At 37.8% G+C, this 13,071-nt stretch overlaps 1 protein-coding gene across 1 annotated transcript in view; it reads left to right on the top strand.

The window, feature by feature from the left end:
• Positions 1–486: 486 nt before the first annotated feature.
• The window catches only part of LOC149089356 (sodium- and chloride-dependent glycine transporter 1-like), a 38,742-nt gene continuing 26,157 nt past the window's right edge, over positions 487–13,071 (top strand). The window contains exons 1-2 of the mRNA XM_089238276.1: positions 487–858; positions 12,475–12,841. Coding sequence (XP_089094402.1) covers positions 12,475–12,841 — 367 coding nt within the window. The 5' untranslated portion in view covers positions 487–858. The remainder of the gene's footprint in view (positions 859–12,474; positions 12,842–13,071) is intronic.

Raw genomic sequence — 13,071 nt, 5'->3', positions numbered from 1 at the left:
ATCAACTTATTTACACTCAGAAAAAACAAAGTGTATTCAGACACAGAAAAATTGAAACATATTCAGATTAGGAAAATTTAAACGTATTTGGATTCACAGAAAAATTAAAACTATTCAAAAACGTAAAAATTAATGTAATGTATTTTGTGGTCACTGTTAGTGCACCAATCAATCCCCTTAACAGTTTCGATTATTCACTTAATATTTAAACTGCTCTCTCTCTCTCTACATGGACAACTGGATCACATGTTTGTGAAATTTCCATTCTCAAAAGTTCGAACCTAGAAACACGGGCGTGAATTATATGGAAATTCGCCCTCTTACTTCATACCCAAATCTTTTGGAAACACGTGAGACTTTCCATTTCTTCGCCCACATGCCATAGTAAGCTGCTGCCTCTGCTCCTTCAGGAGAGTGTGTGTGTGTATGTGCAAAATACTCTTGACACGAACATACATATATATTCTGGTTGAAAGGGTGTAGGGCAATGTATATGGAACACTAGGAGAGAGACTCTCCCTCTCTCTCTCTATTTCGGTGAAAGCTGCCAATTTGTCGTCTCAGCCTACCTGACATGAGAATTTCTTGTCTTTTCACCTCCTCTGTATATGCCACCATCAAACTTACTTGCGTAGCCTTACATCCACCCAATGTTCACCCCTTGAGGCACGATATGTGTGTTTCATCTCTCTTTCTCTTACACTCTTACACATAGTTTCAGCTGCGTAACTCAGGAGTGACGGGCTACCTCTAAATAAAGTTGCCATGCCGAGACAAAGCGTTATCCAGTTTTGTATGGATTAGGATTATCACCATAGTTCCGTCCAAGACACATACGCAATAAATATCTATATAAGGGTGAGTATAAGCAATATGATATACATATGATGTTTTTAATGTGTTCATGAATATTCTGGTATTTTATTTGATACGTGAATGTTTATAATCGATTATTTTACTTCTTAATCATTAATTTGAGATCAGTAATTGCAAGTTATGCAATGCAGAGAAGGCAATTGCCCCGGACGACGAAATTTAGGGGGCGGCAGTTTTAGGTGGGAACAAAGAACACCGTTACAAAATTACCGAATTTTCAAATTGTGGGGGTGGCAAAATAATGTTTGCCTCGCGCGGCGAAAATCCTAGTTAGGGCCCTGCTTTCCCATTGCTTTAATATAAAAAAGGAGTTTTGTAGGTTGGTTATAAGTGTGGGCGTATGCAGGATCGACCTTTGGAAGGGGCACAAAATTTGCTTCGCGAGAAATTTTAATATTGGTTAAAATTGCATTTAGAGGACATTTTTCCTCGATATATATTAATTTTTTAACGTAAATATTATTATTTTTTTCTTCTAATTCTTGGTCAGCTTCGGGGAGCACGGGCCTCTCTGTGCCCCTCCACTATGATCACGCCTATGGTTATAGGGGAGACTCCTCGATAGCCTCGGAAATTTTAAAACTGTTTCTGTACTACTGACCCCGTTGCAGTACAGTGATACCTTAATTCGCGTGATCAACTCTTCCCTCATAGACGATTGTATCATTGAAATCTAATACAATCGAATCCCGTTTTACCGAATACCGTTATAGCAAAAATCTCGTTTTATATGAAGAACACTTTTCTAATCCTGCAGGTAAGTTCAGATAGGAACAATGCAGGAAAAACCTGAAATTCTTTTACAACGAAATTTCGTTATAGAAAGCAATTTCTCCGGTCTCTTGGAGTTCGTAATAACGGGATTCGACTGTATATCTGGATTTTAATTTCATCATAGAGATTTTTCTAAAAATTTATTAGCATGGTGAAGTGCAATGTATTTTATGCAGTTGAGTGGTACCATGATATTTTGATTACTGTATAGTCCGTAGGTTTTAAATAAAAAATGAATATCTTAAAAATCTTAATGAAAATGTATTATTATCTTAAAAATCTTAATGAAAATGTATTATTATCTTAAAACCAACCTTAATATCTTAAAATTAATCTTAATCCTAAATTTTGAATATCACGAATAATCTTGAATAAATAATTTTACAATTTCAATCTTATTGTAAAATCTCATTACAAAAATTTAAAATTTATCAAAATATCTTGGGGTGTAGAGTTTTGACCGATTCTCACTTTCTTCAGTTTATGTTTCCCCGAAGAGCTTAGAATGAAAATATATATCATTTAAATGTAATTTGTCGTATAGATGGCAATGAGGATAAAGCTTATTGTACTAAACACCTGGGCAAACATCCCCTTCTTTCCCTTAGGTTTCCATTATTGGCGGTAAAATCAACAATCGGAGGATTGCATTTTATGACAAGTTGGTGCATTTTTAGTGATTTGGATTGCTTGAAACAGGAGGTGCTTGTGAAACCAGGGCCAAACTCATGTCAACGCTGGCCAAGTACGTTCCAAGATTTCTCATGGACAAGTAGTGTGGCCGCCCCACCATTGGGAATGATCGTCAAATGTCGGAGGCTGGAAGGGATCGTATTTCTGGTCGAACAAAACGACCAGTACCCTCCAACCTAAGTCAAAGAAGCCGCCTCTTCCTTTCCAATCTTCACATACGGCGGGCCACACATTGGTCGAAGAACACCAGCAGTCGCAACATAGGGAGTGTTTTCTGGAAGCAAATATTCGCCAAGGAACGTTCAGCCAGGCTGGGCCACTGTGTAGCCATCAGGCTATGCCACTGTAGTCGAGTGGTCATTTAGTGACGGACTCGCATCAAATATTGGAAGCAAATATTTGCGAATGATTATTGGGCTGGGCTCGACACGAGAGTGGCCAGGCTTTAGTTGAGATACTACTGCGAATTTTATCCTGTTGGATCAGTAAATCTCAGCCACGGGCTAGAACTGGGTGAAGGGGGGGGGGGGGACCATGAGATATATGGTTGAATGGGGGGCGCCATCAAAAGAGCTATGAAAAAAGAGCTATGGCCGCTGTGGTGGTCGAGTGGTTATAGTGACGAACTCGCGATGCGAGGATCCGGTTTCGAACCCCACACTGGTGGTCGGCTGAAGTTGGTTTTCTGTGGTTCCCAACTTCAAGGCGCAAATGCGAGCCGATCTCCCCGTTAAAAAGAGAGCAACAGTCCTACAACGATAAATCATTCAATCATAATACTTCACTCATAGTTAAAAAAACTGGTGGCAGATGGCAGCACTATAGTAGTGCTACAGTAGAACTGTAGCCCTGGGTAGAAGTATGTCCAGTGTTATAAGTCGGAAGAGTGATTTATTGGGTAGTTTCGTTGGATCGTACTGTGTTTTACGATACAGAGAGACCAATTTTTCCCATATAGTTAGGTGTTTAGGAGGGACGATCTCTACCCACTCCCCGCAATGGGTCTGCGCCTGGCCCATTGGGGTCCTGGGATCGACCATATTTTTGTTAATTTCAATTTAATCTTTGCTAAATTCAATTCACTAAATAGAAAGGGTCTTTCTACTCGGGCTTCCCACCCCTCCAAGAGAGAGAAAGATGGGACGCCGAGTAAAAAATATTGTCTGAAGGGAGAAATGAGTTAAAGAAGGTTAAAGAAATACTACTCTTAATCAAAATTGGTACGCAGGTTGGGACTCGGGGGGGGGGGGGGGCGTGCAGCCCCCCTCAGACGATGGAAAATTAAAAAAATGTTTTCAAATATTTTTGTTTAAATATATTAATATATTGAAATAATATACTTTCAAATACTATCTTAATCAATTTCGGTTGATTTAAAATGCTTTCTGTAGGTTGGTATTTCAAAATTTTCTCTATTAAAAATCCTTGTGCCCCACCCCCTTCCCGACCGAATGTGTCCCCTCCGAAGGTTAATTCCGCTGCGCCCCTGCTCTTGATTTGTTTGTTTTATTTTGACTATGTATTAGAAATTCGACACCGGCAGAGAATCGTCGTCAGATCTACAAAGTGTATGATCGAAATGGTGATAAGTGGTACCCTTTACTTGTCAGCAATCGTTTCCAATACTCGGTCCACAATGCCCTGTTTGGGCAGTAGTAGTCGCGGTAACCCGACACAAAATGTCGGGATATCATGCATGAAGAACTACGTTCGAGTGGACATAGTTTCCCAGGTCGATAAGATTCTCGCCTAAAGTACCAAAGGACGTTTACACTTGGCGTGAGTTGAATATCTGATTCGTACTTGTCAAAAGTTTTCCTGACGTGGAAGTACAACAGATACGGTGAAAATATTACCACACCTGAACCAGCTATGCCCCCCCCCCCGTCCCCATAGGGGGTATAAGCTGGATAACCCGAGTAGTATGGAGCCATGGTCGTCGATGAAGAACCTGACGATGACGATTTTTGTGCCCAGGACGAGTGAAGAAAACGTGATGTCCGTCATTGTGTGTGTGTGTGTGTGTGTGTGTGTGTGTGTGTGTGTGTGTGTGTGTGTGTGTGTGTGTGTGTGTGTGTGTGTGTGTGTGTGGACACAACTAAGTGCAATATTCACTGAGATATTTGAATTCAAATGACGGAGGAAACATCGAATTTCGAATATCTCAGTGAATTAGAAAGAATATATATTATTTTTTTGCATCAAAAGAGACAGGGTAACAACTTTTGAATTGCGTTTTCGAGCTTTAGGTTTTTGAGCTCCATATAAAAAGGTAATTTTTTTTTCATTCTAAAAACTATACGATCCCTTACAACATGAATTACGTATGTGAGAACTATGCGTTATTTAGGTCGGTATCACACTATAAAAGCTTGATAAAAGATGTTTTACAAGACTTGAAAAAACAACCAATTATCCCATTGGTATCGTAAGATCAAATGTAACTGATACGCTTATTGGTTGCAGAGTCAAGTTTTATAAAAGAACTTTTATCAAATTTTTATAGTGTACTTCCGGTGTTAGATACCTTTTCTAATTGGAGGTTTGCCTCTAGGATCATCGATCGATTTGCCAGTGGAATGTCATACGCTCTGTGACCTATGCAGCCAGTATAATAAATGTGGCAAAGGAAAACGTGTCCAACATTAATGTCCGGCTGTGATACCATACCGTGCAGTTGATGATAAAAATGTATCATTACTAAAATGAATATGATATGACACCACAGAAGAAGATTGCTACCCCCCCCCCCCTCGGGAGTCCCACACTAAGGGGTTAGCGCACCAATTCGGTGAGTAAAAGCAAAACGTCGAACTGGCAATAAATTGATGACCCCTGTCTAATTAGCCCTCGTGTGAAGAAAACGACCGTGGTGGGTGAAAAATGATCGAACTGTAACCTTCTGTGACCGCCGACGTTCAGATGCGTGAGTTGGAAAGTATGAATCATATGTTTTCTAAGCATTTCTCTTCAATAGACTAATCCAGTGGTATTCAATCTTCCGCGAGTAACGAGCACTTTTGATGCCCAATCAGTAGAAGAGCACCAAATGTCCGAGTTGACATTTGGTGCCTTGAATAACTCAAATTATAATACAGTCGAATCACGTTTTAACGGATACCATTATACCGAAAATTTCGTTTTAACGACCACTTTTCTAATTCCTCCAGATAAGTTTACATAGGGACATTTTTAAATAACCTGGAATTAATTTAAAACGAAATTTCGTGAGTTCGTTATAACGGGATTCGACTACATTTGCATCCTTGGATGCAATGTGAATAGGCTGTTTACTAACAGTGTTGATCAGGTACATTCCATGCACGTCAGCAAGTTTGCGTGTGTTGCGCATGAAGAAAAAGAAATTTCGTCAAAATCGAGAACCTGCGAATTTCCCAAGTTCCAAGTTAGCTTATCTTTCGTGCTTCCGAAATTTCATTATAAATTTTATATTTCATTTAGTGATGTAAAATAGTTGCGTTAAATAAAAATAAATGGTGTCATATAAATTCGTAAATAGTTTTTAAATTTATAAAAATTGAAGGAATTAGTATATTCGAAAGCAATTTGAAAAAATTCACTCTTATGGTCACTTTTTCCTCTCAATTTCGTTTTAGTACGGAAAAAATAATAGTTCAGAACTTTATCCATAGAGGGCGCTGCAAAACACTGGGGGAAATATCCAAATAGGAGTCCTATAAAACACCTGGTGTTCGATTAACTTCTCATTTCTCAGTTTCCCTGTTACTAGCACTTACATGACGTTTTTATTATGATATTCACATCGGTGGGTAAAGCAAAAGGACTATCGGTGAATTTGTTATATTTCAGCCAGAATCACCGGCTGTAGCTTCTCGAACGTTTCGGGCACGGAAGAGATTGAAGAAAGGTTCACAGGTTTAATCACTCCAGATTTGCTTCCGTGCAGCACCCTCTATCAGCAGGAAATTTCAACTGATTTTTTTTTTCTGTACCAAAAAAAAAAAAAATCCTCCTCCGTTAGAATAAATACTGCATTCGAATAACCAATTATTTCAATTTGTATGAATTTTTAAACTATTTACGAATCTATGGGGCGCCCTGTAGTTGATTGCAAGAATTTTTGACATTTTGGCATTAGAAAAATCTGCATATTCCGACACTAAGTGATTGCTGCAACCCTGGACTCCATTGACGTACAAATGTAATGAGACCTACCACGTTTCCAAGCGTCTAAAATAGACCGCATTACTCCGCGAAGTCAACGAAGTACTGTGAAAACATCTCATCAATTGCTTGGTTATCTTATCAGTGATGAGTGATTTTAGTTTCTGACCTACCAGAGTGTGTGTGAATTATTTTCTTAAGTGAAAGTAATAACAACTTCTCAGAAGAACTTTGAACAATCAGCAGCTGAAAACGGATTGTTGCTGCAAGATCTATTTTAGGGCAGACTGAGAAGCCAATGATGTTGCCACGTGGAACGCGTGAGCTTAAAGATTCGAAGAAATATTTATGGCTTCCAAAAGCAAGGGGTCATTCAAGTATTACGTCACAATCGATGGAAGACTGGAGGTGAGGGAATTTCGGGTTCGATCACTTTTTAAGGTGGGGGGGGGGGGTAAATGATGCTAACGTCATTAACCATCCTTTATAAAAATATGAAATATTCTTAATGGCATCTTGCGCTCAGTGTGCCAAATACGAGAAAAACTTTTCGCTAGTTTGTGAGCACCCGAACTCATTCTTCCTATAGAGCCGTGTAAGTGAGCTCTAAATGAATACATGGCTTAGAGGGTGGGTCGCAATGAATTTCTTACAATAAATTTTTGTTTTAGTTCTTAGCCTTCAAAAGCACTGAAATTGACTGAAATTGATTATAATATATAAAAAAAAATTCCTTCCGTTCAAGAAAAAAAATGAATTTTAGTTTTTTAAAATATTTTTTGTATAAAAAAATATTTTTTTGATCGTCCGGGATGGGTTACGATCCCCCTATAGTCGCGAGCACCACCTGTATCCATCATCAAAAGAAGAGCACCCTTACGGGAAGCATGAAATCGATGAACGAATGCATGAAATCAGGATTGATTTCAATCCTGAAATGAAATTCTTACAAGGTTTTTAATTTCAACTTTGACCAAGTGCTCGCTAGCACGAAATCGGACACGAGCATCGATTACTCTGGATGTTCCGGGGAGCACCGTGGTGCTCGCGAGCAACGGGTCGAAGGTGCCTGAGTTAGGGAGTAGGAGACAGAGCTGACAAAATTTCGCTGACAGAGGGTAGGAAGGGATCGAAAAACGTAATACTTGAACGGTCCCCCAACAGAAAAGAATACCCGAATTCTTTAAATAGCCAGCACCCAACCAACCAATCACCGATCACACATACGCGTTTGCGCGCACATTATTCACTTTTTTTTAATCAAGTAATTTCACACAACTCTTTTAATTAACAATCATTTTTTTTGCATCCAAATTGCATTACAATATTTCTTCTTATAATTCGATTTAAATATAAATTTAATTTATTATTATTTCTTTTAAAAAATTAAATTCCTCTTTAATTTCATCATGATCATAATTTTTTTTTTCAATTCATCAATAGGAAAATTGAAAAAAAATAATTTAAAAATTCTACATGTTTTTTGTCACATGGTACATTAGATTTAACAGAGACATAATTTCTAATTAATGTACCATAATTGAATAACAATTACATAATATTAACATAAAATAAACTTATCTAATTTCGCCTACTTTTCATTAACTTCTCATTATATGTTCTGATAAAGTAATCAGAAACTACAAAACAATGGAGAAATTTCCTCAAAAATGTGTGGGAAGAAGTATTGATACTAAAAGGTCCAGTCGAAAAGGTTTTGTATCATAAACAAGTTGTAAATGAAGTCCTGAACACTATGTAATTTCCTGTATGTAATATGAAAGCACAAATTCTGGATGAAAATTGTCTATTTTTCTTCTCTAATCTGTACGTCTCATCTGTGAATTTCCAAAAAAAAAATTATTACAAATTAAAGAACAGTCGAGTACACTTATAACATACCCCGGATATAACATACGATTTTGCAATCTCCGATCACTCACTTCCATGAATTTTTACCTCTGTTAATAAATATCCCGCTTAAAAAATACACCTGCCGATATAACGTAACATATGTACCATAAACACTCCCCTTAACCTAGCAAATGAATCGGATATAACATACTGTAAGGAAAAACCTGTGAAAAATGAAGCCAAAAAGTAACTTATTTGTGCAACATTCATGGTATTCGGTGATATCTTGACTTATTCTTTCACAGAAGTTTGAGGGAATTTCTTTAATAACGGGAGAATTAACCGAAATAATTACATTTGTAACTGATAGATTTCTCTATAATGAATCAGGGGCGGCGGGGCACCCCTTGACCTCTCCAGATCTAGAATATATAGCTTCGCAGAGCCAATGAAATTGAAGATAATGGTTTCGCAGGAAAATACGGGACTTATATTCACCACATGTCCTTTGCTTCTACTAATTTGCCGCCCATATCATATTACTCTGGATCCCCGCCTGTGACGGATAACTAGAAAGCACTACCTGTTAGTACGCAATTGTTATGTTGTGGGAAATTTCTTGTTATGCAAATGCATAATTTTTGATGATGAAATTTATGGACATTAGTTTCTTCTTTTTTTTATTTACTTCACAAATACAAACATATAATACACTAAAAATACATGCACACATATTGCAAACACTTTGTAGCCTCAAGGGACTGAAAAGTCCTTCAAGCAAACCTACAGGAATAAGCTATAGAATTTTTTCTTTCTTTTTTGCAACAGCATTATTATATTTATTAGATATGTGTTCAAATGTATTTTCGTTAATGGATATATCTAAATAAAGTTCACAAGTGAGCGTGAACCCAAATGATGTCAGTCAAATCAATTAAATCAAGCAGAAATTTATGCATGTTCGGTATAACATGTAAGCTAATAAGTTTTTAAAATTCCTTAGAACCAAAAAATACATTCATTCTACATTAAACCTATTCACGTGTTGCATAAGCTTATTCAGGAAACGACAATCTCACTAATGCACTTACTTTATACATGTAACTCTTAACCACGATTCCATCCAATTCATCCCGTATCTCATGTAAACGGTTCAAGAGTTTACCATGATGGACCCAATTGAATGCCTTCTTTAAATCAAAATAAAGTACATCGACGCTTTCGTCTTTTCCCAAAGCCTTAGTCCCGTGAACATAGAAGCAAAGAGTGTTGGTTGCACACGAGTCCCACTTCCCGAGCCTACGCTGGCTTTCCGACAACACGTTAATCTATCCGCTATCCACTTCACTGATTCACTGATTGTATTTTGATAATAATTTCCAAATTTTCGAGAGGAAGCTCGTCAAACTCACTGGAAAATAATTCGACACGGTTTCTCTGCTACCCTTTGCAAATGTCGGAAACACATTAGCTAGCTTCCAATCCCATGGGACGATACCCTCAGCAACACTATTCCTGTAAATCTGTGCGACTGGCCCCAATGATTCATTAGCACATTCCCTGAGGACCTTAGGATAGATAGCATCTGGTCCCGGTGTTTTGCTTGCACATACATTTTTTAAAAGTCTTAGGACTTCCACATCTTCTACTTGAATTTCATTGTGCACTTCGTCACCCCATACCGCACCGGTACTTTGTGTATTGCCTTCACTATTTAAGACGGACGAAAAAAGTCATTGAAAGCACTATGCATACCTACATTGCGCTGTACCCTAGACCCTCCCATCGAGAGGGAGGTCAAATGTCCCTTTACATTATTGACGTACCTGAAAAATGATTTTGGGTGAGCGCCAATGTTATCTTCCGATCTTGATTCAACTTTCTTTTTACTTTACCTAATCAACTTTTTCAATTTTTTTCCCCCGTAAATGATGCCAGTCGCCTGTTCCACTTTTATACACTCTAAATGTCCTTCTCTTTTCAAGATAAAGATTACGCACTTTTTCGGTGAATCAGAGTGGGTGCGACAAACAAATGCGCTTTTTACGAGCGAAGGGTATGAAATAATACAAAACAAAAAATAGTTCTGCCTTATGTTCTTCCTATTGACTTAACACACCAACTGATTGCAATGGACATTTGAAATCTCTCGCTACCTTTCTCTTAAAAGGTCAAAGTTTGTGTTCTCCTAAAACACGGAACCATTCTTCTGTTACTAGCTTTTCTCGAAAAAAAGTTACAGAGAAAATCAACGACACGATGATTCTAGTAATAAATTACTCATTCCTCACCCAAAAATGTTCAGATCAAGATCCTTGGTACTAGTGAGAACTAAATCCAAAATTGAGGTATCCCTAGTGGCTTCTGATACAAAGAATTATTGATCATCAACTTAATAAAGCCTGTCTCATATTGGTCTGTAACCTATAGGTCCTCCCAATCGATATCCGGATCATTGAAATCCCCGAATATAATAACCCTCTTATGCTTACACATGTGAGAAATTCCCTTACCAAGTTTGGAGATGTAGTTCGGATCCCTTATTCGGTTCTCTATAGCAAACTCTTACCATAAGCTCATGACGGGTTTTTTTTTCAAGCTCAACCCATGTACATAGTTTCAATGTCCCTACTCTGTATGTTACACTCTCGAGCCTGCAAACATGATATCACGTAAATCAAGACTCCACCTCTCTTATCCCTTTCCACAGTACCTGATATGGGGGAGGAGGGAAATTATTGCTACTTACATATTAAACTGATATTTAGTTTCAGTTTCAAAACCTGCCGTTTGCTTGCCCTAACACGAGAAATAAATTTAAACTAATAATAGTTCCTTGGCAAGCCGCTTGAAAATCGCTACCGTGTGTAATGATGAATATTCACTCATTGTTTTGTCCCCTCATTTTCCATATACCACATTGCCTATGATTATGGAATCACTAAAATCTCTTTATAAAAAAGTTCTGGTATGTAAGTACCAAAACATAATCTAACTAAAAAGTAATCTTTTTCCTTTTGTTTCTCATGTAATCGTGGGGATTCCGCTTATAATGAATCCTTGCACGGGATCACTAAACAGGTAAACAATAACAGTAACTTGTGCAACCATGTAGGGGCTTCGAGATTATGTTTCATAATTTTTTGTGCTATCTATCCTTAAAAGATGGCGCAACAAACCAATACAACAAAATATTGAGCGTGGGAACTTCTTCGTTCATAGAGAATGCAGTAGTATCGATACGACCAACTGTATATAGTTTATTATGAACAACGAGGAATGCCATTATACCTGATACGCATATGGAATACGTGGTAAATTGAACTATAAAATGTGAATAAATAACTGGTATTCCAAAATATTAAAAATAATGGATCTACTTTAAAGTTTTAAAATCAAATTTTGTAAGAACTTTTCAAATCTAAAGCTTTTTTTAGGCTGATGGTAATCGTATATTTCAAGCATCCTCTTTAAAAATTGCTACCGAAAAAAAAAAAAATCCACGTTACATTTGAAAGCCCCGTAGCAAGTTGGAAATGAATTTATTTTTTCTTTTCTTCGAGATCGATCAGAACGAGCAATAAAACAAAATCCTAAGAGAAATAAATACACACAAAAGCAAAGACAATAGGAGAAAACGCAATAAAAATGAAAATACCTCGCGAGATATTGATTGATACTCTTCACAGTGAAGTCCATTTTCCCTTGGAGAATGTTTATCATAAAACATCTAAACACCCTTCATAAAATATTTACTAGACTTTTCTCTCCCCTTGCGATTTGAATAATGCATATATAGATATGTAAAAACACTCGCGAGAGAGAAAAAGACTAGCAAATACTTACTCATCATCATTATTTGAGTTTTTTGGCATCACGTCTCTCTCTATTATTTTCGGAATGTTTAAACATTTATTTTCTCTCTCAAATATTCCTCGCCTATGCATTTATAATGTTTGATTTTGAAATGAGGGGAGAACAATGGGGCCCAGGGACTTGCATTTGCATTTTATTTATACGCTGATGGACGGGACAACGAGAAAGTTTCAGGATTTATTGCCCCGAAATATTCATTCCTGGTAGATGAATTTTAATGTGTTTTTTTTTTTGTTTTGTTTTCTCATTTCCTAGATGGACCGGAAGGTCTGTTTCTCACCGAACAACCCGAAAGATGTGGAACCGGACGAGGAAGACACCAAGAGGACACCAATGGCTGGTGTTGCAAATAATAACTCGAATTCTTACAAAAGTGGGAAAACAAAACTGGCGAAGAGACCACCACCTCTCGAGAGACAGATTTCCAGATCGTCTTTGAGGAAAGCGACGTGTATATTGAATCGCAGGGGAAGCTCGAGCATACGCAAGCCTTCGACCCAAGCAATTGCAGCCAGAGGCAGCTGGGGTTCCAAATGGGAATTTCTGTTGTCGTGCATCGGCCTCTCCGTCGGTATCGGTAACGTCTGGAGGTTCCCGTATCTTGCGTATGAGAACGGAGGCGGTAAGAGAAATAAATCCCTTGTAAATTATGTTATATTCATGGTGGTTTAAAATTTCATGGGAAAAACTTTCAGAAGAGGTAGGAAACATCAAAATGAATCGTATCTACTTGAAAGATATGATGTCCCTCTTCTCTGGGATCCGGAAATTTCTCCCCTGGCTCGTTCACCCTCCGTTACATTTCGCCTGCCCTTACCGCATGAGTGACCAAGTGAATGAGTAACTGTGTGA

Source organism: Pholcus phalangioides, unplaced genomic scaffold (genome assembly GCF_987345545.1).
Source record: "Pholcus phalangioides strain wild (caught in Gottingen) unplaced genomic scaffold, Ppha-v1.0 ptg000002l_1, whole genome shotgun sequence".
NCBI lineage: Eukaryota > Metazoa > Arthropoda > Arachnida > Araneae > Pholcidae > Pholcus > Pholcus phalangioides.
The sequence above is the reverse complement of the archived record's forward strand: the minus strand, read 5'-3'. Positions and strand labels throughout refer to the sequence as shown.